General features: G+C 35.2%; 1 protein-coding gene across 10 annotated transcripts in view; it reads right to left on the reverse strand.

Moving 5' to 3' along the window:
• DIAPH3 (diaphanous related formin 3) overlaps window positions 1–26,182 on the reverse strand; it is a 240,273-nt gene that overhangs the window by 85,342 nt on the left and 128,749 nt on the right. For all 10 annotated transcript variants that reach the window (XM_026851886.1, XM_026851876.1, XM_026851848.1 and 7 more), the window contains exons 23-24: window positions 13,638–13,762; window positions 5,488–5,652 (exon numbers count right to left, since the gene is read on the reverse strand). In XM_026851886.1, the coding sequence (XP_026707687.1) occupies window positions 5,488–5,652; window positions 13,638–13,762 (290 nt within the window). The remainder of the gene's footprint in view (window positions 1–5,487; window positions 5,653–13,637; window positions 13,763–26,182) is intronic.

Below are 26,182 nucleotides of genomic sequence, written 5' to 3' on the forward strand. Positions count from 1 at the left end.
CCTGCAGCCCGTGGTGCGAGGGCAGGCTGTGCCCTGCAGCCCGTGGAGGTCCATGGTGGAGCAGATGCCCACCTGCAGCCCGTGGAGGACCCCACACAGGAGCAGGTGGCTGCGCCCAAAGAAGGCCGGGACTCTGAGGGAAGCCCGTGCTGGAGCACTCTGTTGCTGGGAGGACCTCAGCCCAAGGGAGGGACCCACACTGGAGCAGTTTGTGAAGAACTGCAGCTTACAGGAAGGACTCATGTTGGAGAAGTTCACGGAGGACTCTCCCCTGTGGGAGGGACGCCACACTGGAGAAGGGGAAGAGTGTGAGGAGTTCTTCCCCTGAGGGGAAAGGAACGGCAGAAAAACATGTGATGCACTGACCACAACCCCCATCCCCTGCCCTCCTGTGGAGGACAAAGTTGAGAAATAGAAAGGAAAGCTGAGCCTGGGAAGAAGTAAGGGGTGGGGGAAAGGTGTTTTAAAGACATGGTTGTATTTCTCACTGTTCTACTTTGCTTGATTGGTAAATTAGTGGTGGTGCTGTTCAAATTAAATTCATGTTCTTTTTATTCAACAAGCAAATCTGTCTTCTGCACGTAACCAGAACTGGTAATTCATCCCTCCCTGCCCTTGTCTGAATCCCCGAGCATTTCAATTGTATTTTCTCCTCACAATCCCTGAGGGGTGAACTGAGCAGCTGCATGGTGCTCAGTTGCCCTCTGGGCTTAAAACATGACAGGATTACAGCAATATTTGCCCAGGCCTTGTTTGTAGTATCACTGCAATAGATAGTGACCAAAGGAAGGAAAAAAAAAAATCACATAAGTCTTGTGAGGAAATACCTGTCTTTGATAACTGGAGAAGAATAAGCTTTCAGTGATGAAAATTTACAATGAAATGGACTTTTTAAACATAGCAAAGCTGTACTTCCACACTGCCTTCTCCACAGTCACCTCTGTCAATTTTCTTGATACTGGGGGAGGAGAGGAGAAGCCTACTACAAAATAATAAAATTCTGGATTGGATTTATTTTAGCAAATTATTTGCTGATTTTCAGACTGGTCATTCTGTAAAATAAACCGCTGGGCAAAACTCAAATGGGACTCAAACACAGGTACAATTTTGGCAGAAATTACACACTTTCGTAAGAGAGTGACCAAGGAAATTTCTACTTTGCATCTACTTTATCCAACAAAATAATATCAGTAGGACTCAGCCTCCTCCCTTCTAATCACACTGATCAATTGGGATCTATTTAGTAGCTCACACCTTCATATTCAGTGCAAACTGGATGGTTCGGTGTATCACACCTTGCCTCCAGCCTTTTTCTAGCAGGACACTGGTCTTCCATAAGTTCTGTGCCATAACTTAACATTTCAAGATTATGATGTCTTGGATACCATTTAAGACACCTCTCCAGGATACTAGGAACTTCAGGTTTTAGGTCTCATTTGAGACACCAGGTAGACATTCCACTAACTGTACTGAGTATGCATCTCCCTTGACTAGAACACAAGATTACATGCTCAAGCTCACATTCAGATGCCAATGTTTAGAGGTCTGTGCCCTAGACCCAAATCCTATCCTATATGTTCTGTGTATTTTCAACACAAAACATAGGTGTCTAAAATTCTGCAAAATGTTTATACCAAGAATTGTCACAAACTTGACTGAGACAAACACATTTGTTTTACACATTGTTTGCATTTCAAAGATTAAATGTCTTATTAACACTTCCTTGCTCAAAAGGCCTAAAAAGTTAGACATGGTCTGACTGCATCTGCTAGATAAGAGCTGCATTTCATTCAGCATACAGCATGATATGCAAAGTTAATTTTCAGAATTACCAAAGTATATGCCTTTGGTATTTTGCATACTATGCCAAAGCCCAAGATGGAGGCATTGTTGGGTTCTCTGTTGTGATTTCCAGGATCGTTTCTGATTTTTATTCAAGTATTGCACAATATAAAAGAAAAATACTGTAAAGTCTAGGAAACAAACTTTTACTTGGTTGCTCTTCTTCTGAATGTTTAAGTTATGTTTCTGCTGCAGAGCAACAAGAGAAAGGCGTTTTTATACTCCTATGATTAGTGTATTATTATGGACATGACTAGTTCACTCATGGCCTCTAAGAAAATTCTAACCATTAGACATACACAAGAGGAGGAAATACTACAATTGCTTCACCATATTTCAGAAAGCTATTCTTCCAAGGAAATAAATGAGCCTTTTAGTAGTACCTCTGATGCTGTGAAAGCACAGAATGAGGTTAATAGAGGTGTCTGATATCTAAGATGTTCCACTGACTGTACCAGGAATTTAGCTTCAGGAGTTAAAGCACTGAAGGTAAAGTGCTCCACCCAATTTTTTGGATCTGGCCAACTAACAGTGCTCTAGATTTGGTGCTATAAAGCCTAAATAATAGCTGTCACAGCTGCCAAGTATCACTAAAGTACAAAATGCAGTCCAAAGATAACTATGAACCTGAAGTCTGTAGCTCCAGATTTAACAAAGGCTTTTAAACATTCATTAACTGAGAATGAAAAAAAGTATTATAAGTAGGTAAGTAATGTATGTAAATTATCAACTTGCTTGACAACAAGGGTGACTGAACTTCACTTTCCCACATCTACTGGTGACTTCAGTAGTCTCTTAGTTTTGGACTTTTTAAGAATCCAATAATTTTTCAGCACTAAACTTAAAGGTCTTTTGAGCAAAATTTTCTAGGATGCTAGACACTTTCAGTTTCTGTCAGTAATCAAGACCAATGCTAAACAAATCTGAAAATTAGACCTCAGGTGTCTCATGCTAAACATGTCAAAAATCTTTTCCAAAAAGTTCCAAAACTGAGTAGCTACTCAATATTTAGTTTAGTGTCATTGAACGATAAGGGGTTTCAGGCCTTATCTACACACCTATTTCATATAGCCTTCAAGCTTTTCTCTGCAGGACAGAAATATTAATTTTCCTCAAGGTTTCTTCTATCATGTTCATCAATAATATCTCACTGTTTCAAAGCATTAATTAATCTAGCTTTATAACACTGCTGTGAAGCAGGGGCTAGTATCAGTGCTAATTTTACAGACACATAAAGAACTATGGGGGAATTAAGGTAAAGCACAACCAGTTCTTTGAGTCTCCAATTCAAGATGAATTTAGAATTCTTATTCTACAGCTTTTAAATGGGAGTTGTGGTTTAAACATCAGAAATTGAAGTAACAGAAATATTTCATAAAATTTAGCAATTTTGAAATCAGACTCCTGAGTTTCAAATTAGGCACTGATCAGTTAAGAAAACATAATCAATGCCCACGTTGAAAAATCTGGCATATGTGACGTGCCAAGCAAAATTATTCTGATTGAAGATGGTGACTTCTAGGATTTTAGCTGTTAAAACTCTGAAGTAGCAGTGGCCTTACATGTTCCAATCTTCACCTTTTACAATATGTTTGCTAAATATGGATTCCATTTTAAGTACTTTCCTCAAAATAGATGGACACTGACATTTCAAACCCTTTCTCAATATCTGCCAAAGAAGTATTTTTCCCTATCTACACCCTCAGACAGGTCTGAATTAATTTTAAAAAATCAACCAAACAAACAAAACCAAACAAGACTGGGAAACATGCAAGCAACTTAAATAAGCATCTTGTAATGATAAGCATCAGGCTGCAATGAGGAGCAGACAGTAAAATGACTAATTGAATCTTCTACAGATGAATAGGCATGGGTTGGATCGTTGCTCTAGATTTTGTCACAAAGCTCATGCTCAGATAACATTCCTGCAGGAGTGCAGGCAGTAAGTTAAGCTATGTAATCATAGGTAGCCAGATGTGACACGAGTTACCTTTTCCATGTTATCCAAATTAATAAATTCATACACAATTGGGGACCTGCCTTTTTATTCTTCCATTTCTTCATTGAGAAAGAGTTGCTTACCAGCCAAGTGTTCAAAATCCAAGAGAAAAAACTATTTTTGCAAAGAAAGCTTAAAAAAAAAACCCAGCTGAGAACAGCTACAACCTCCACACAAAATCAACCTCTCCCTGCCCCTCTAACTTTACCAATCTGAACGTAGTTATAAATCACCATGATAACAATCCCAACTAACATTAAGTAAGAGCTCTATGAATGTATTTTGAACTTGTATAGCCATCAGCTTTCCCAAAATTGATTGGTTATTTTAAACTGAGGGATATATCAGTCTTGAGCATGTATTCTGAAGTATATCATCGAGTTAACTGTCCTCATTCCAGAAGAATTACATTGACAATGATAAAAGAACCTGTAATATTTTGGAGAACATCTAATTATCCTAAATTTACCAAGAAGACTGTTTATAGTAATATATAAACAGCTCCAAATATATAAAGAAATATCCTGCTGAGAAACTTCTACCTCACTTTTCGGAAAGGTTTTTTGTTAAAAATCTTAAATCACATTTTGGTAGCATTTAAAAAAAAACCAAACAATGCTTACTATTAAAATGTATAAGCATAATGAAAATGCATTTGGACTCAAAAAATACCTAAAGAAAAATAAAAATAGATTTCAAAAATAGCTCAAGCTTTTATGACGAGCTAGTAAGTGCAAACATTTCTATAAATAAGGCAGATGCTGCCCTGTGATAAAAGTACAGAACCAACCTCCACATCTATGGCTACTTTAGATAACTCTAAGGCAAAGCTCTGTTAACTAACAGTTATAGCTAATTATGGCTATAACTATGTTCCGAGCTCTATACAAAAGGACCTAAGCAACAACAACCTGGATCAGCCTAATGTCTGTTTCGGAATTATAATTCAAATTTTAAAAATAATAATAAAATAATTCTTTGCCTCTCCCTCCAAATCATCCTTTTTAAAGGGAAAAAACCAAAGTAATAATTTAAAATGCATAAAACCTAAAATCCTAAACAATCTAATATAATAAAAATTAAAGGTCCTCAGAAACAGACCAAGTTTAAGGAAAATATGCTATTTCTTTAAGACAGGATAAGGAGCTCTGAGTTTCCATAGCGGGGAGCCTACTTACAGACACAAACCTTGACACTGGTCAAGTGCTGCAAGTAAAAGAAAGATTAAACGAAATAAAATATTTGGTCTGGATTTTGCATGGGAATAGCGTGCATTATAAATAAAGAATAATTGTTAGAATATTTATTTTTAAGTAAACAACAAGCATCCTTTAAACAGAAAATGCAGTTGTTTTGAAAAAAGGTAGAGACTTAAAGGTTTTTCCCCTTCAGGTTATACAGGCTCAGTTTTAAATTACATTCATTGTTATTAGGAATTTCCAATTCTTTCAGAAAGAAATAATGCACAAATAATAATTCAAAATTCCATTATCCTTAGGACATTTAGGATGTGCAAAGTAAAATTTCTGATATGAGTATCAGATACCGTTTGAGGAGGAAGAAACTTATTGTTAGTTTGTTCAGTAACTGAAAGATTACAAAAATAATTTCTAAGGAACATTAGGCACAAATAAAACAGACCGTACCATGAACATTGTCCTGAAGTTGTTTAAGTCTGTTAAAAATTCCTCCACTGAAACTTTCTTTAGATCAATGGCATAATATCCCATCACATTCTGGTAGAGTTTTTCCATGTTCTCATGCATCAGTGAAAGTTTCTGAAAATCTTCTTTGGCATGAACCAGAAAGCTGTACACTACTGTTAAGGCTGCAATAACACTCAGTGAACCCAATCAAACCTAGTTTTTACTTAACAATGATCTACATTTCATACACATTTTTCATTTACATCAAATGAAGTATCGAAAGAATCCCTTCCACGTCATATATGCTGCTTCCTAGTATTTACTGTGTATATTAGGCCTATGAATAAATCAGGGTGCTTTCATAAAATTTTCTCAACCACTTTAAATTTAAAGATTATTCCATTAGCATATAATTTGTTATGAAATTAAATGTATGGGACTTATTATTCAAGCACCTATGTTGTTTAGTATCACTGTCTAATTGAAACTAAAGGTTTAGGTATAAAAATTACAATTTACATGGAATTTAGGTACATATACTAGTAACTAACCTGAATACTTTAATATATCAAGAAATAGTATAGTTCCTACTAAAACTGGAGTAAAAATAGAAATATTAATAAACTATATTAAAAGTAAAACCTATCAAAGATTTAAAACTTCATCTTAACAGCTTTTTTTTAAATGATGTTGTAGCAACAGCAATGTATTCATTTCTGTTCCTGGTGACTGCATCAGGTATTTATGCTTTTTTTAAGGCTATTTGCAATGCCAATATAACTTAATTAAATCAGAGGTGAAAACAATAGAACCACTTCTACAAGAGATAGACAATTTATAAACAGCCCCAAAATCCTGCATAACATAAATAAAATAAAAAAAACCCTCATGTTTATTCAAGACTTTTGATAATACAACTTGTCAAAGAAGCTCAAAGAAGAAATATTGTGAATAGTTATTTCCTTATGTAGGACAACTTCATAAAGTGTTTACTTTAATGGAATGGTAGCTAAACAAATATTTATGTTCCATTATTTTCCTGCTGCAGGAAAGACAACAAAAGACAAGAAATGGCAATTTTACCTTTACTCCCAATTGCCCACCCCAAATATTGCAAAAGATAATTTACTGTATTTGTGTACATACACTATGGTCACTTTATTTTATGAAGCACAGGATTTTTAATCAAGTGCATTAAAGTCTAGACAAATAGAATTTTTGTCCACCATGTTGTTTTAAATACACAGTAATAATTTACTGCTAGGTGACTGATTTCAATCTTCAGGTTTTTTATACTGCACTCTTCTTTTAGTTTTGTTTAGAGGCTGAATCCCATTTGAAGCTCACTATTAAATGTCTTGGTTTGTTAACATTGTTTTTAAAATACCAAGTAAGCAGTTCTGGCTTTCTTTTTGTGACTTAGAATCCATGTAAGAAAGTCATACAATAATGTTCTCAGACACATGCAGGAAATGAGATATAATGCACTTTCACAACATTAGTAGCTTATATACATATATGTAGAAACAAGCATTTCCACATCCTCTTTATTTTTGATCCTACAATTTAGAGTACTTATTATTTGTGATTCTTAGATCATTAACAGAATTTAGGGAACACTACACTATATTTTGCAATTATGAGGCTGTTTATTTCCACAGAGGGCAAAGGGAAATTAGATAAATTTGTTTTGTTGTCACTAGGTATAAATGCCATACATCAAATATTCCAGTAATCTTCTTCAGTTTTCTAGGAAGAACAAAACCTGAGAAAGAAAAATTTAAAATTATCAACAAAATGGATACTCCTGAAAAGGAAACTTGGGGGGTGTGGGGAGGCGAGAGAGACGAAATTTCTGTGATATTCTGCAAGACATAGCTAAAGTTTCATCTATGTCAAAGAGTCCATATAGGCTGCTTAGTCTATATTGTTAAAACTGACTCCCCTTCAATATGTGGTGCACAGTCTTAAACTCAAAATACAACACTCTGGAAAGATGTTCTACTATCCAGTCTTTCAGTGCCAGACACAATGAATCCTACGATTTTTATTCTCCATCTGGTGCATTATGGGATACCCTAAGGTCTTGTCATTCTACTGAGACTGTGCTTCAATTTAGGTATTTTTAATAAGTCCTCTTCCTTTTTTCCTTAAACATGGCTTTTGTTAGCCAGCACTTGCTAAACTGGAGACAACAGGGAATACTACTGAGTATACCAATCCCAACTGTAATTATTATGAACAGGTTGATATATATGCATTATCAGCTACACAATTCATTGGCTTTGGATGAATGAAGACAGAAGTACAGCAGAGCTGCAACACAGGTGGGAGGAAAAGGAAATCAAGAAGTTAGGTGTTTGTTAACTTTTTCTGAAGTGGCTTCACTTCACGGGCTGCCTTTTTGGACTCGTGGGACTACAGATCATCATTCTGCTCATTAATGGAAGAGGAAAGCAATCTAGGGCTAAGATGAGTAATATCTGTGGCAAAATTTCTAACTGCTATATGTTTGATCTTTCATATTCATGGCAGCTCTTTTCTCAGAGAATAGCTTGTCTGAAGTTTATACTGATTTTAATATACTGTGGTATATACAATACTAATATACTGCAGAGTATCAAACCAAGGAAAAACAGCCATTACCTCAGAAAACATAATGAATGATGTTAATCTGTACCAAACATTTGTTTAAAAGACTCCATATTCACAACTTGTGATTTTTTCACAACCTAACCTATATATTAAGTGAAGACATATATTAATTGAAAAAGTAGTATCATTCTGCATATGAACAAAAGATGAACATGTGAATAGATGCTGCATGTATTTTAGCCGAATCTTCAAAATGGAACTGAAACTAGCCAGCAACAGTCTCCATAAAAACACACAACTTTTTGAAGACTGGTACAAATAAAAAGACTTTGAGGTCACTTCAAACCAGCATTTCAAATGATTTTCTATTAAGGCCAAAGGATGTTAAAGTTATAGGGCTCTACTGAAGATCTTCTACAACAAGTTCTTGGGAAAATAGTTGAAATTATCTGAAAAATATATGCCATAGAGCCTTCCTTTTATATACATATAACAAGGTTCAACAGGAAAATTCTGTATCTGAATAAATAGTTCAAAAAACCACATAAAAATATTTAATTTTTAATTTAGTACCTTCTGAAGAGTATTTGTCAAAAATGCCCTTTCCTTGCCTCACTCACTCCTACTTATCTCTGTGTTATAATACTAAAACAAATTGTCATGTATTTCTATCACACAGAGCTGCTGCATCCAGTCTGTATATCCCATATATTATGAGCAAAAACAGTGCTAGCTGTAATACACACCTGCAGTCCAGACCAAATATTAAAGACCTGTATAAAGGAATTACATACTTAAATTTACATTTTTTGTCAAAGCCCTATCTCATTACTTGTCCACATAGTCAACATCTTGAGCTTCTCCCAAAGAGCAACATACAATTTTTTTTTTCAACAAACAAGCTCGGGTCCTGTAATCTTCCAAAGTCCTTAGGATTCAGGGACATATTACAGACTTCAGTTTATGTTGCACAGAGGGAAGTTCAAACTGAGGTCGATTAAATAACTGACAGTTTAGAGGCAGCATGTAGTCTCTTCCTTGCAGTTGAAATGGGGTTTTCTACCTAACTTGAATCAGGCTCCGATTTGGATAAGTGTTGCTCCTTCTCTTTTTGTAATGTCAACAAATCAACTTAAACAACAAGAAAGATGAATAGAGAACTAATCAAAAAGAAAGGACTCTGTTCCTAGCAGCAACGAATTCATTGTCTCTCAAGTATTAGTTCCATAAGCTTCTGTAAAAACAGCCATCAACACCACTTTCAGGGTTAGGCTGAAAGTTGTCAAGAGGTTCTCAGATGCTGCTTAGAAAATCATGAGATCCAAGCTGGACTGATAAAGAGAATGTTGACCAAATTAGTTAACTAAGCTTTCAATATGCAATCTAAATTCTCTCCATAAACCTACTAAATTTTTATTTTGAATGTACAAATGTATTTTCTTCACTATTTTTTACTGAACATTTCACTCAATGGATTTAATAATCTAGGTCTATATTAATACAATATCCTTTGAATTTCTTAATTAAAGCAAAAGAACAGCAATAATAACTAGAATTTCTTTTCAGCTAGCATACATAAGACGACTGACAAAACTAGCACAATCTAATATATAGGAGAAATATTCATAATTATAGACTTTGTCAATAAAAGAGTGCACCAACTGTGTGTATATCCGACTTCCTAAAGAAACAAGAATGCTAATCAGTTCATCAGGGGCCTTTAGGTTGCGATATTTAGCGACAGGATGCAATATCATGCTTGTCCATGGTGCCTAATTGTACTCAGGATGAAAAATTATTTCCAACAAAGCACCATCCTTCCTTTTTCAGATTTCCTGCTGATTTCTTTTTATGAGCTGCATGCTTTTCAAGACATCAACATGATTCAGCTTTCCATGTCACAGGAATAAAAGTAAAGACAGGTCCAGGCTTCATCACGCTGTGCAGGATTATCTAACCTTTACATCAAACCTTCTTTGCTTTGTAATTTATTGAAGTTCCTGTTTTTCTAAAAGTGAGCTTCTTTAATTAGTGTGTTCACAGACATTACTAGAAAACTATGCAACTTTACTGTTTTGAAATTACTGCCTGTCTGCTGGGAGAGCATAGTAGGTGAGGGCAAATTATTACTCTTTATAATATTTACTGTTTAAAATATTGTACCTGAATAGTCTAATAAAATGAAATATGTAGTATGGCTGGTCTTACCTGTACTGATTTATTCTGAGTAAGACCAAATATTCATCTCACCTGTTTCTGACACCAATCAATACCCAATGATTGGGGAAAACAAGAAGGAAACTTGGCAAGTATAGCATGATAATTCAACTGATGTAGTATTTAGTTTCTAGCAGTCTGCATATTAGTGATTTTTCTGAGCTAAAGCTAGCTCTGGACTACTGTGTCTAACAGCTCCAGATGTACTATCTTTAGCTAACACTCTAAGACTTATATGAAATTCATTTACATGTTCAGCTTCTATTACATCCTAAAAGTAGATGCTACAGTTTGTCTGTTGTGTAAGAAAACACTTCTGTTAGTATGTTTTAATCTGCTTGACAGTATTTTACATGGGATAAATCCTGGTTATTTATAAGACACAGTTAATATGTTGCTATCTTTCTTCCTGTATAGCATACAAAATTACAAGAATTTTTATTATATTTTCCTGACTTTTTTGATTTTCCACCTTCAAAGTCCTAATCTATTAAAATATCCCTTATACAGAAACTATTGCCTACTGCTGATCATTGTCACATGCCACATTAGTAGGTATGCAGTACACTTTTTTGAGATGGGATGATGGAAGCACTTGAGATAAAAAAGAATTACTGATTTTTATGGCAACTTATTTAAGTTTTTGGCTTGCTCTTAAGTGAAATTGTTCTCAAATGTTCTTTTTTTTTTTTTTTTCCCCCTCCACATCTATTACTCTATAATCACTGAAGTTCACTTGCTCTTTTGTCAGCATCTGCCAGTATTTCTCTTTTCACATGAGATTCTTTTGGGTTGGTTTTTTTTTTAGATATTAATCCAGAAAAAATAATCATTCCACTTTTGACCTAAGAAATTTTTTTCCTTGGAAGTCTTTATTAATACACCTTGTTGAAAAGTGCATGGAAATTCAGTTATACTCTACCAACTGTGCCACCTTTATCTGCATGCTGTAATAGAACTACAAGGGATGGTTTCTCTTTACAGAACCCATGTTGACTCTCCCTTCCCCCATCATATTATATCTCCCATATATACATGTTGGTTTTATTTTTATTTAGTCTTCATCAGTTTTCTTGGTAGAGAAACTAGACTTGCTGATCCTCCTTGCAGCCCTTTTAAAAAACTCAGATGCTTCTTTTCAGCTTTGATTCCTCTGGTGTCTTGGACTAATTTAGTTCATGTAAGAATCTATAGTGAAACAGGTTTATATACTGACTTCTTAATTTGAGATCATCCTCCTTCCAGTCAAAATATTGCACAGTGGGGTCAACCAAAGTTCTCCCTAGAGAAAACTGATGCAAAGAACAAATTGAGCTATATGGCTATGGCTTATCTTCTTGGCACACACTGACAATCCATGTCTTCTCTGGCAGGATTACAGCTGTTGAAATGCTTGAAAAAGACATGTAGATCTTGCTTTGCACTTCCTGATATGATCACTACCCTTTTAAAAGTGATCAGTAAACTGTTCTAATGCTTTTCATATATGGGGATGGAATTTCAACCCCTAGAAAAGTTATGGTGTTTATTGACAAGGTCCACCTATTTACTCCACATGACTTTTATTATATTTTAACTTTTCACACTATTTGTCTACAACTGTGACTTATTCTGTCTTAAATACAATTTATAACCTTATAGCACAGTATTCCGCTTACTTCCTGACATTAACTTTCAGAAATGCTGAATATGTCAGTAATACAAATGGGAAATAAGGCATCCTACATAACCTTTTTTAATTTTAGATATTAGCATAGAAGTACGCATTTATTCTTGAACTTAACTTTTCTCATGCCATCCTTCTCAAGTAAAGCTAATTTTGTCAGGGTATTCTTCACTCATTCTCAACTGAATTTTGTTAGCTTCTGTCATATCTGTTTTATAGGTATGGATGTTTTATAACCACATCTCCAAAGGAAGATGTATATTAAATTATCTGTTACTTCAAACCTTAGACTTCAGCTTAAAAATGCAAAAGTTTATAAGGTATTTTAAGTTCCAACATCATAACTAATTTGGATTAAGAAGAGTCTGTCCTTTTTCATAGATTTGATTTCTTAATAACCGCTTCCCATTCCTAACTTAATAGACTACACATCATTTTCTTAACCAAGCACAGACTTTGTATAGTCCTAGCAAAATTTCTGACAATGTCATCCTGGATATGTTTTCCTCTAACTTCCTAAACAATAGTTTATCTCTTGCCTTCAGGACCTCTCTCCTAGTTCTCCTATTATGCTATTGGCTTCTTCAGGGACAAAACTTATGTTTCATACTACAGAGACACCATGCTGGTGGGCTGCAACATATCTCTCAAAACCACATTGAGCTGGAAAAAAAATGCAGCAACAGCAACAACAAAAGCCAGAACAAACTCACCAACAAAATATCCAACCTTACAAAAAATTAGTAGCAACAATGAAAGGTTACTGATAACCCACAGAGTCTAGAAAAGGCCTAAAGCTAAGCTGTAAACACTTTGGTTGCAGCTAGTCTTCTGAAAAGGAAACTGGCCCTAATGCAGCAAGAACCAGTATATCCACTCTGCCTCAGGGTCCCTTGCCATCTTTTATTTAATAGTATGAAATTAATCAAGAGGACTGTCTCCTCAGTACCCATGCCTTTGTACATAACAAAGTAGTCTTCCAGCTAGGTAATAACCTAACCATGATTGCACAGGAAATTTCAACCTGTCTCTCTATCTGATGATATTTCTGCCTCCAGATTAGTCTCAGTGCCAAGCATATATGACCAGCATCTGGTAGGGAGGTCTAAGTGAAAGAATGGTTTTTTCTGCTTTAATTAAGTATCTTCATGTCACAAGGTTTTCTTATGAGAGGCAGTGAATTTGGCTGCAGGATTTGGAATACATAGTGAGAAAAGGAATTCTGGCAAAAATAAGACCAGAAACCAGTTTTCACATGCTAAGAATCTCATTTTGTCAAATAAGAGAAGTCTTTTGTTCTGTGGTTGCATGTACAAAAACATTCACAGTGGTAATTCATACACTAGAAAACAAATAAACACAGGGTGACAGACATGTTTTTCTAAGATATTCTCACAGAAAATGAAGTGTTTAACATTCCTATTAGAATTACTTCCCACTAAGTTAAGAAACTTATACACAGTGTAAAACCTATCAGTAAACATTTTTCTCATCATTCTATTCACTACAGATTAATCCTTTATTTGGACTGTTCATGTATTTAGTTTTTGAAGGAAAAAAGTTATATTTTTAAAAATAAATGCTATAGACTAGACAGCAGTTAGGCAAGAAAATTTAAAGCTCAAGGTAATGCAGTTAAATTATTTCTGGTTTGCTTTTTTTAAAAGGATATTGACATTTTTGCTACAAATTTATCGTGCTTATCTTCAGGAACTGGAAAAGTCTGCAAATCCTTCTCAAGCTGTTGGAATTGCCTTTCCATATGCTTCAGGCTCTTCTCCAGGTTTTCTGCTGAGACTAAAATACAGAACATTCATTCTGTTAACACCTTAAACAAGAAACATTGTAATATACATGAGTTAAAACTTTACCTAAATCAGCATACTACAGTTTTAATTCTGAAATAATAGCACACTGAACAAATTGCAATACAAGATGAGGGGGTCACTCTACAGTGTTCAGTTCTGCTCACTTATGCAGTTGCCTTCTTCTGATTAGATGTATGCTTTTTGAATACTGCATTTCATTTTATTTTTATGCCTAAGGTTTTGCATTGCAATTAAGAGTGTTTTAAATAACCTGAGATACACATATGCCAGTCTGTCTCTTCTGATTAACCAAAGGACAAGTTTTGAAGCTACTCCAAGAACCACAAAGCTTTCCTAAGTCTCATTCTATTAAAACAGAAAATACGATCATTTGTATGGAAGATCATGAAGAAAATAAGACCGTCAAAACACAGAGAAAATGGGGCTATTAAACACCTACACATGAAACCTAAGACTTGATTCCCTAGTTTGAAGGAACGATGCCTGGTAAAAAAACAGAATTTGTCAGAGAGAAAGTGCTTGCCAAGCTGGAGGGAAGTGCAAGCACTTGAGAGGGTGCAGCAGAGCAAAACAGGGACTTAGGAAAAAGAGAAGAGATGAAATGTCAGGGATTTACAGAAGGATGTAGAAAAAGTGCATATTTTCTCTATCAGAAAAAGAGAACGAGAAATACAACTTTCATCCATTTCAAGAGATGCACAGATGTAAATAGTTGATTAAAATATCAAGATCATAAGAGTAACCTGAGGTTAACTACTATTAGCATGCATTCTAGCTTATATTTATAACATTGCAGTCAGTTAAAACTTGTTTCTTGATTGTTTATGAAGTAAACTTAACATTTAAATTTGTTCCACAGGAACAAAACATATAGATATGAACTAAGAATATTAGTGTAATGACTTTATTTTTTATTTTTTCTTCTTTATTTATTTCATTCGTAATAAACTGTACCTATAAAGGTAAAGCTTCCTTAAACTTTGTCTCAAAAAAATCCCTGAAGTCCGTGGTCCTATGATGTTACTAGGTTCTGTAGTGGAGCCATTTCATCCACTGAGTAGAGTTATGTGATGGAAAATACAAGATACACACCCTCAACATATCTTTCTCTCATAAAAACCTAACAGAGTCCCCAAATCACTAGAGCAAAATGTTGCATAGCAACTACAATCCCATTCATAGCAGAAACGCTAACACAACTATAAAATGATCAATGGTAACCTGTTAAAATGCTAATGTAATCTAAAAAAAACCTCACCCAACCATCCAATTTGGAGACAATCAACTTTTCTAAAAATAATAAGGAAATATAAATGTATGTTCATATTATAAATCATAACTCATAATTTGATTTATAATCACAATTTTTAAAACCTTCTGTTTACTGAAAAACATTGCTTTCCAATTGTATGTTAGACTTGGCAGATTTTCCCTCAGTGATTGGTAAGCCCAAATCATCACCAAGTAGGTCAGCTGGCTTTGGTAGTTAAGAAACTGCTTGTTTGCGAAGCAGAGCTAAAATTAGAAGCTAACAGTGTTGACTACAAATGTGTTTCAGTCTTCACAGGTTCCAGAAACAAACCTGATTTTAATAGAAAGTCCTATTTCTGCTGTCATAAGAAGCCTTTGAGAGTAGGCACAAATATTTTAAGACACTGATTTACTTAGAAAGCTGCTAAGAAACACAGAATACAATACCTTGTGCTTAACATAGCTATCAATAGGGCTCTTCGCATTATAGTTTGCATAAAAACAGTTCACAGGATAAAGTGATGTACTTACAAAATGTCAGAATGATGAGACTCAGAAAGTACATAGGTTCAAAACCAAAACAAAACAAAACACGATCCATGAAAAAACCCTCTATATCAATATATCAGCTGCGTAACAGTTACATTATTTTTCCCAGATAAAAATAAAATAAAATTAAAAAAAAAAAACCACACACACAAAAAAAAAACCTCAGTGCCTAGAGGTGATTAACGGGTTGTATACAAGAAATTTTGGAATTCTTGCTTTCAGATAAGCCAATTTTTTATTGGCCAATCTTCTATTACTTCAGTTCTTCTGACACTGAACACTTACATATTTGATCTAGAATCTATCTTGTTCTGAAAGGGTTTTTTCCTGTGTCATGATCATGAGTTGCTCCTGAATATAAAAATTCAGCATTCTTTTGATTTCAGCAGTGCACAACTACTAGATATATTGTCCTTTAAGACTATTTTTGGTGATAACTTCAAAGAGAGCTCACAATATGCTGGTATTAGTTTGGTACTACTGTTTGTGCAACTTCCGATTTAGTGGAATCAGATTAAAAAACCCAAACCTGTAAATACAAGGAGCTCTTCAACAAAAAGATCCCTTGAAATACCTGCCAACCTTCCCTCATGCCCCTGTGGAAGACATGGTATAAGATCTGAAGAGACACAGAAGAACGGCAGAAGAGAAAAAAAAAAAATCCCTAACTTTGACCTCTAATCCTAGGAGGCTTCAGATACAAACCAAAGCTAAATTTGAAGTAAGTGACGCATGATAGTTTGGACACAAAGTCAAAGACTGGGGTTTTGAATGTTATGCAACAAACCCAAGTTCTTCATTGAACATAGCACATGTGTGCCTGAACGCTCTTTCACTTACACCCTCTGAACTCTCATACACCCCTTTTTTAAAAAGGCTCTTGATATTTTTATAATCAAAATTTTATTTCCTCACCTTCTGCCTTTCATGGTTAAAACAACTTTGTTCTTAAAGTTTCTTCTCTCATGTTTTCCAATACCATGGTTATTCCAGAAGCCTCTTTACTGGTTTCTATTTTAAAACCTTTCTGCATACTATTTCAGGTGATGACTCACCAGTCCTTTTAATGTTTGCAGTATTATTTCTACAGTTCTACCAGAAAAAACTTATCTGATTATCTTACAATAAAATATCCTTTTTTTCTTGACTAAAGCTCATATTATAGTAGAAAGATGCATGATCTTGTACTTCATCCTACTGATTTTCATTTCTTTTACTCTGCTTCCTCAGGATCATTCAGGGATGACAACCCAATCCCCCTCTCAGCTGGCAAAGCTGTCTAACCCTTTGTCAGATATGCTTATTGGTGCAATACCACCATTATTTTTTTTTCATATTCCTTTTAGAAAGTACTTTATGTTTCTTCCACTTCTTATTCTAATGAATATTCTCCCATTTCACATACAATTAAATGCTTTCCAGAAGTCAACATAGATTTCATGGGTCAAAAAAAGAGAGAAATTAATAGCCAAAGCCAGCAGATTAGTCTACTATCAATAAATTAATTTTAATTTTATGCTGCTCTCATTAACTTCCATGTTTGATTATTCTTTCTTCTATAAATTTTCATACGAGTAAGGTCAGACAAAGAGATGTGTAATTACCCAAATCATTCTTTTTTCCTCAGTTTCTTAAATAACCTGTAGTCACACAACAATACTATAGCCACAGCAAAACTTAGTAAAAAATATACTTACTAAACTTTTAGTTCCATATCACATCTCAGAACGCAGAAATAGAAACTGATATTTACAATATGAAAATATAGTATTCCGGTTTTTTCTTTCAACAAATTTCAATGGAGACATTTTACTCCCCTCTCCCACATCCCCAGATCATTATTCATGCTTAAAATTAAAGCAATATTTCATGCAGTTTTGAGACTATACCTGTTTTATCCTAAATCCTAGAAATAATTCCCCAAAGCAAAGCAATATGACTTGTGTGCTCTCTCATTTATATTGCTGTTTTTTCTGCTACTTTTTTCAACAGATATTTCAGCTGATATTTCAGAAATCCTATGTGCTGCCTACCCTGTATGACAATTTTCTTGGATGGTCACAATCTCCATATCAAGAGAATCTGTCTCTTGACTACAGATATTTTGCTTCCATTGTGCTATTCTGGCCCCTATATTCTGAGGGGAGAGAGTGACAGTGACAAGCCGATCTCTAGCCTGATTCAGAAAACTATACCATATTATTAAAAAAAACCCCAAACAAACAACAAAAACAAAAAACAACCTGAAAATATACTATTGCTTTTGCCATTTGAACTTCATACTGGCCTGATGGACAGTTTACTCAATAATTCTCTAAAATTGCCAACACATTATTGTTGCAGCATTTAAAAGTAATGTTAAATGACAAAATAAAGGCTAAAAAAACCTAAACAAAATCAACCAGAAAAACCCCTGTATTGTCGGATGGGTTTAGAGCACTAATAACGAAATATTCCACAGGCAAAGTATTAAAAGATTTCTGTAAACACCAGCAAAGGCCTGAAATATCCATTAACAGTGGAATAAGATCTAGTTGGATATCGTCAGTGTCACAGAAGACTGAAGATACAATATTTATGCTTTACTTCTCCCAAGGTGACATTTTCTCTTGTCTTCTACAGCCATTTTATAGCTTTCTTGCTTTTGCTTTTTTCTGTCTTTGTGTGTGTGTATATAACAGGCATATACAATACTCTTGTTGAAATCCTTTTTTTCCCCTAAGCTCTGACAATGCCATCACCTCCTGAGCCTTCAGACTTTCCCTTCCGTAGTCAAAGCAGAGTCCAGTCACACACATGAAAGAAACAGCCCTCTAAGCAGGATTTAATTATTTTTCTCTTATTTTGAATTCATATATGAGCACACTAATATACGTAATATACGGTAATTGATGAATAACGCATAAGCAATTTTGTACCCAGTCTGCTAGTAATAATAGTTCTATCATCAGTAGGAATAGTCCTCAGATGTTATACTAACTGTGCTCTATACTACCTACACAAGAGTCCTCGTCTTCTAGACTTGTTATAAACTTCTTTTGAGAACCTCCTGGGTGAAACGCAGCCTGAAGCCACACGTCTCTTTTTACAGTGTACAGTTTAAGCTCAAAACTTGAAAATATGGTCAAAAGTTGAAAACAGAAACCCCCAAATAACAAACAATTCACTGATGATCAGTTATTCATCACTGGGTTGGTATTGAAATAAAGAAGCAGCTGTTAAGGCAAGGGGAAAAAATGGCTAAGCAACAGGATATTGCACCTGCCCCATCATGGGGAAGTAATATCCTCCCCACACCGTGTTGCACAGTACACAATGAAACAGTACAGTAGTGGACCAAGAGCTGCCAAGAGATGTAATTTTCTTATAAAAGAAGAAATCAAGTTTGGATGAGGGAAGAGAAAGGAGACCCTTGCATCAGTTGCAGCTTCCCTCACTGAAGAGCTCTTGAGCCTCATCACCTCGACCCTTTGGGATCCAGACCATGAAGTGCTGTGCTGACTGCAGTATACTGTATATTCACAGCTAATTTAGGATTTGATTGTTAATAACGAACTGCTTTGAATAGTCAGGGATAGTGATTAATAATTATTAAGAATGAATCATTAGCATGAAATATTAACAAATCAGTCTTGTACAGTTTAAAATAAAAGTTTAAAGCCATCCAGATTTCTCAGTCTTCTAAACAAACCCATTACTGCAATCTCCGAGACAGACATACAGGTAGCAAGATACACAAGCCTACACATACATATATATATATATATATATATATATATATATGCGCACTTGCAACACTTTCCTACTCATTAAAATTGAGTTTTCTCATCTTCAAGGATATATACATCTGCACAATGTATTCAGTCTTTCTATTCTTCTGCCATTTGATACTATTCCTTTGTCTTTTAACAGATATCTAAAACACTATACAGCATTGAAATCTCTCATTAACATCCAGATGTTTATACCCAATTGAATAAATATTACATTAAAAGTACTGAACAACTTTATTTGAACCCTGATCTGTCTACAGATCAAACTGTCTACATGTGATATATGTCTACACTAATGATCAAAGTGCTGGTAAGCCTGCCATATGAGGAAAGGCTGAGAGAATTGGGTTTGTTCAGCCTTGAGAAGAGAAGGCTTAGGGGAGACCTCATCACCATGTTCCAGTATTTAAAGGGTGGCTACAAAGAAGATGGAGACTCCCTTTTAACAAGGAGTCATATAGAAAAGACAAGAGGTAATGGGTACAAGTTACTCCTGGGGAGATTCCAATTGGACACAAGAGTAACAATTTTCATAATAAAAACAAGTCATTGGAATAATCTCCCCAGGGAAATGGTGGATTCCTCAACAGTGGACACTTTAAGATTCAGCTGGACAGGATGCTGAGCCATCCTGTTTAGACCGTGCTTTTGCCATGAAAGGTTGGACCAACTGATCCTTGAGGTCCCTTCCAATATGGTATTCTACAATACTGTTTAAATAATAGGGAGCTCAAGGACTGCACCAGGGATTGACCATCATACTTAATTGCTGAATCACTGAAAAATGATAAAGAAAGCAAGCTAGTTGTATGGACTACTGACAAACTTCAATATCATATTAGAAACTGAATCACTGTTTTGGTAAAACACTCTTGTTTGTGCTCAAACTCTCGTTTAATATTTGATTTGCTAATTCATGCTTGTAAAAGATGCATATATTCTGTGCCCTAAAGAAACAGAATATTCCACTTACATTTCAGTAGTTCATTGTATAATGATATCTTAAGATTACTTGCCAGATAACAGTACTGTGCACAACTTCAAGTCACAAATGTTGAAAGAAGTAACAGATTATACACAATAAATACATAACAGTATTGCGTATGTTCCATCAGGTTTTGAAGCTATAATTCTTACATTGTGAAATGCACTCAGACAAAAAAAAATCACAAGAAGGTGTGTTTAATTACTTATTTTTAATAATTTCAAGTTATTATAAAATGGTTCAGACAGGAATATGGCAAGTCTGTAGTGTGCTGATGTAGGACTTGTGTCCCAAAAGAGAAAGATTTGTTGATCCATTACAGGTATAGACAGGAGTGCAAAAAACATACAATATACACAAAACTAAAAATATTTAAAGGTGTACTTAAACCTCACCATCATTAATTTCCCTTTGCAAATATTTAATGTCCCTGGTATGGTATCTTAAATGATGGAGTAGATTTCTATGTCTTAAATGGTACATTTCCAGTAAATAGATACATTTTTAGCCTAAGATTTTCAAGATGAAAAACAAGTTATGTTCAAATAATTTCAAAAAACAGTAGCCACAAAATAACATGCTTTTTCAGCCTTGTATAAAAATCTTACACAATTTAGAGCTTGAACTAGTCTTATAAGTACTGCATTCATGGACAAATATATACTTTAAAACTTTCTCTACTGCTTAGTTCTCAATAATATTGTAAAATTAATTGCTAAAAGTGTGACATTTTCTCAGTCTTGACAATAAAAAGCAAGCAAAAAATATAGCTTTATAATATTTTTAATTACTTTTAAACAATGGTATTTGAAAACCCTTTCTCCATATGGAATTCTTTGTCTGACACTTTGTCACACTTCAGTATTTATTTTAAGGCTAACACAATTACTTTATAGTTAACAGGAGTCTTGTTTGAAGTCAAATCAAACCAAAACTCCTATTACTGTTTTTCAAGCCATAAAATTCAGAATTTACTATTTTTGGTGTGACATTTATATAATCATGGTTATAAAGAACTCTAACCCCATCTTAAAGCCTGTAGTTCCTTTTTTCCACCATGGAAAATACATCTTAAGAAGGCAATTTTGCAACTTTACTCTTTTTGATAGTTAGGCACATTGATCTAATTTCTAAACTAATTTGTACTGTAATTAAGTAGAATATTTTTCTCTTACTGCCTCCACACCCACACTATAGCCCTCTTCCCGATTTGTGGTATTCTAACCCTCCTCTAACGATAGCTCTTTTGTCTCATCGCCTCATTTCACTAGGACTTATCTACTCCTAGTTACAGTAAATCTTTACTGAAGCAGCAGTAATTCTTTAGAAATCATAGTAGGTACAACTGTTCCCCAAACGAGTAAATTCCTTTACAAAATTACATATTGCTTTGTTGTTTATACAGTTATTTCTCTAATTCTCATTTTGTCCAACTTCGATAGCAATTTTCCATTGGGATAAAAATCAAATCATTTACTATGATAAAATTCCTGAAATTGGGTCCACATTTCTTTTAAGATTTTTTTTTTCCGCTTGATATAAGGAATGCTTAGTTTTATTAGCTGCCTCTTCAATAACTCTTGTATAGCCTACATTGGCTTCTTTCCATATAAACCAAGGCATAAAATAAGTTTGATACCTCCCTTGGGTCCTGTCTTCGTATGCAACCAACAGGATCACAGACCAAGAAACTAGAGAGTCTTGTAGGTGCAAGTAATAGTGATTTTCACTCAGAGTATAAACACTGTGTTCTCACTGTAAGGTTGATTCCCAAAATTTTGTGACTTTTACCACTAGATTTAGGGTTACAGTCCTGTGTGTACCAGAAAGTTGAAATATAAGCCATCTGACACACAATTCTCTGTCATTCATGGAAATCTCTGAATAGCTACTTTTACTTGTATTTCATAAACCTACATATAAAAAAACTTAACAAAACACAGATTAATTGTATGCCTTAAGTGAAGCTACCAACCAAAGAGCTGAATTAATTAAATTAACATCTGAGAATGAACAAGGATACTGTTCCTTTTTCAATACTCTGAAGAACTCTTTTTAGTCTCTTTCTGAAGATCCACTAAAAAAATAAAATTCAGGTAACAGATAGAGAATAAAAAAAGGACCTCTAAAAATGCACCTCTGGTTGGTAGCAAGTCTCCTGGTTAGTCTTCATAGCCATCATTCTTGAAGAAAAAGATCATTTAAGGCAGAGAAACATCCCATATATAAAACAAAAAAAAAAAAAAAGGAAAGTGAACTTTGCATTTAAAAAAAAAGAAATCTAAAAAAAAAAGAAATAAGATAAAATTGTTACCATGTCAGTTACAAACATTTTTCAAAGCAAATCTCTGAATGGACTACTATTCCACACTGTGAGTCTGCTATAAGAATTTAGAAACTTGTGTTCTTCTGCAAGACAGTGGAACCACCTACTGATTTTGGTACTGACTGAGGTATAATACAGTATGGAGTAAGTCATGAAGTTGTAATGTTTTATGAAAGCACAAAAAACCCCAAAGAAACGAACACAACAATCCTGACTACCTGAAAACACACTCTGTGAATTTGTGACCGAAGACAAAAGCCCAAGCAATGCATACCAGAAAATATGATATGTAATAGTAGACAGCCATAGACTTTTAGAAGTTCTGTAAAAGGAAAAAGTACTTTCCTTATGTCATATATATCATTTATCACACACACACACACACACACACACACACACACACATATATATATATATGTATGAATATTGTTCTCTCATGCTGTCCTAATTTTTTAAAATATTGTAGGTGGGTATGTTCTAGTTTTTAATGAACAGAGATTAATCTTCCCATTTACAATTTGGTTCCTAGTTTAAAAAAAAAAAAAAAAGTGAAATTACTTCTCTACAAAAAAAACTGAATAAGTTTCAAAAATGAGAAAACTAATGTTACTTATAAAGTGACAATGAGCTAATGACTTTTAGAGGAAGGAAGACCTAAAGTTTTATATTGTTATTACAATATGAAAGGAAGACTGTATACTGTTACCTGTAAGGTCTGTGTAAATTAGAGTCAATCAAATAAAACAGTAGCTTGGATAAATGCAATATAAACCTTTAGAATAGCATAAAATAAGAATGTAGTAAAGAGTACTAAATTATCAAAATACTTCTTGTCTGGAATACTAATATAAAAACAGGAAAGTCATTATGTTTAAAAGACGAGACAACTTTAATTATATGTATCTTCAGGAACTGTCATATCAGTAAGCTCATTAGCTGCAATGAAAGTTCTTCCTGCTGATCTAAGAGTACTTAAAAAACAGGATTTGTTATACTTCAAAGCAAAAAAGTATCTTTATTCATGTACTGTAAAGGTGAATTAAGACCACCTCTAGTAATACAAAAGTAGAAACTAAAACTTAACCACATAATAGAAAAAGCAAATTAAATACCCTGAATTAAACTGGTACCTGGCAAACTGATGGAGCAGCTCATCCTGAGTACCATCACACAACACACGTGGGACAACCAGATGCTCAGGCCCAGTGAGCATGGGTTTATGAAAGGCAGGTCCTACCTGACAAACCTGATCTCCTTCTATGACAGGGTGACCTGCTTACTGGATGAAGGAAAGGCTGTGGATGTAATTTATCTTGACTTTAGTAAGGACTTTGACACCGTTGCCCACAGCATTCTCATCGCAAAATTGGCTGCTCGTGTATTGGATGGGCACACGCTTTGCTGGGTAAAAAACTGCCTGGATGGCCGGGCCCAGAGAGTTGTGGTGAACGGAGATAAATCCACTTGGCGGCCAGTCATGAGTGGTGTCCCCCAGGACTCGGTTTTGGGGCCACTCCTGTTTCACATCTTTATTGATGATCTAGACGAGGGGATCGAGTGCACCCTCAGTCAGTTTGCAGATGACCCCAAGTTGGGTGGGAGTGTTGATCTGCTCGAGGGTAGGGAGGCTCTGCAGAGAGACCTGGACAGGCTGGAGCCATGGGCTCAGGCCAACTGGAGGAGTTTCCATAAGGCCAAATGCCGGGGGCTGCCCTTGGGCCACAACAACCCCCAGCAGCGCTACAGGCTTGGGGAGGAGTGGCTGGAGAGCTGCCAGTCACAGAGGGACCTGGGGGGGGGTTGATTGACAGCTGGCTGAACAGGATCCAGCAGTGTGCCCAGGGGGGCCAAGAAGGCCAATGGCATCCTGGCTTGTGTCAGCAATAGTGTGGCCAGCAGGGACAGGGAAGGGATCTGACCCCTGTCCTCGGCACTGGTGAGGCCGCCCCTCGATTCCTGTGTTCAGTTTTGGGCCCCTCACTACAAAAAGGACATTGAATGACTCGAGCGTGTCCAGAGAAGGGCAACGGAGCTGGTGCAGGGTCTGGAGCACAGGTCATACGGGGAGCGGCTGAGGGAACTGGGGGTGTTTAGTCTGGAGAAGAGGAAGCTGAGGGGAGACCTCATCGCCCCCTACAGCTCCCTGAAAGGAGGTTGCAGAGAGCTGGGGATGAGTCTCTTTAACCAAGGAATAAGTGATAGGACAAGAGCAAATGGCCTCAAACTGCACCAGAGAAGGTTTGGACTAGAGATTAGGAAGCATTTCTTTACAGAATGTGTTGTTAGGTGTTGGAATGGGCTTCCCAGTGAGGTGCTGGAGTCCCCATCCCTGGAGGTGTTTAAGAGTGGGGGTGACATAGTGCTGAGGGTAATGGTGTAGTTGAGAAGGGTCAGTGCTAGGTTAATGTTTGGACTAGATCATCTTTAAGGTCTTTTCCAACCTAGATGATTCTGTGATTCTTTGAAACTACAATTGCATAGGTCACACGTCTCTTGCTGCTTGCCTGTCAAAATAATATTTTAAAAAATTAAACTTTTTTTTTCTAAAGAATTAACATACTGTAAATGATTTATGATTTATAAAATACTATAAAATAACTGTTAGCTTCACAACTAACAGAACGTGTCCTGCTCTTAAAGTCTTCCAAGCTATGTTAACAGCTCACGGTATGACAATTACTGAAAATATTTAATGAAAAGAAAGGAGTAAGAATTTTTCTTCTAAAAGGGATTAAAAAAAAAAGAGTTGCTAAACACTGTAGTGTTTTAATGTTAACCACTCTGAATCAGATATAACTTGAGAGATAAGTTTTAAGAATGAGCAAGTACAAATTAAAAAAGATAGAAGGTATGCTACAAATGGGCTGGATAATGAAAGGACAGTCATGTCAAGGAAGAATTCTAAACCAGCATCTTTTAAGTAACTTGTTTTAAGAATCTTTTAGAATATTCAACAATCACTCGATGGTGATCAAACCAAAACCAAAGAATGCATAGTATAGTTCCATTTTTATACAGTGTGTTCAATTTAGAAGTTTTCTGCTAATACTGATCAAATGGCATTTACACATCTTTCAGCCATGTTAATTTTGATTTATAATTTAAAGGACACCTGCAAATAACACCTTTATGTCACATATATGAAATTATTGTATTCAAATAAATTAATATTCAGACAGGAAATAAAAACAGCTCAGTAAAAAAACAGGCTTGCAACAAAGATATGGGAGAAAAGAATATTCTTATCAAACTACATTGATTTATTCTTGGAAATTATTTAAATGTCCTTCAGAGCATAAAATTCAGTGAAACCATGAAGGGAATGGCATTCTGTCACTTCTACAAGGCCTTCATTTTTGCTAAGACAAAAAGTAGAGAAATGGATTTAGAAACAAATACTGGAACAAAATACAACCCATATGGTTCACACAAAAACTGAACATTATATTAGTATAATACAAAACTAAAAAAGGATGAGGTACCTCCTTGCCCAACAACTTTGAC

This window comes from Athene cunicularia, assembly GCF_003259725.1.
Source record: "Athene cunicularia isolate RWA chromosome 1 unlocalized genomic scaffold, athCun1 chr1_part1, whole genome shotgun sequence".
Classification (NCBI taxonomy): domain Eukaryota; kingdom Metazoa; phylum Chordata; class Aves; order Strigiformes; family Strigidae; genus Athene; species Athene cunicularia.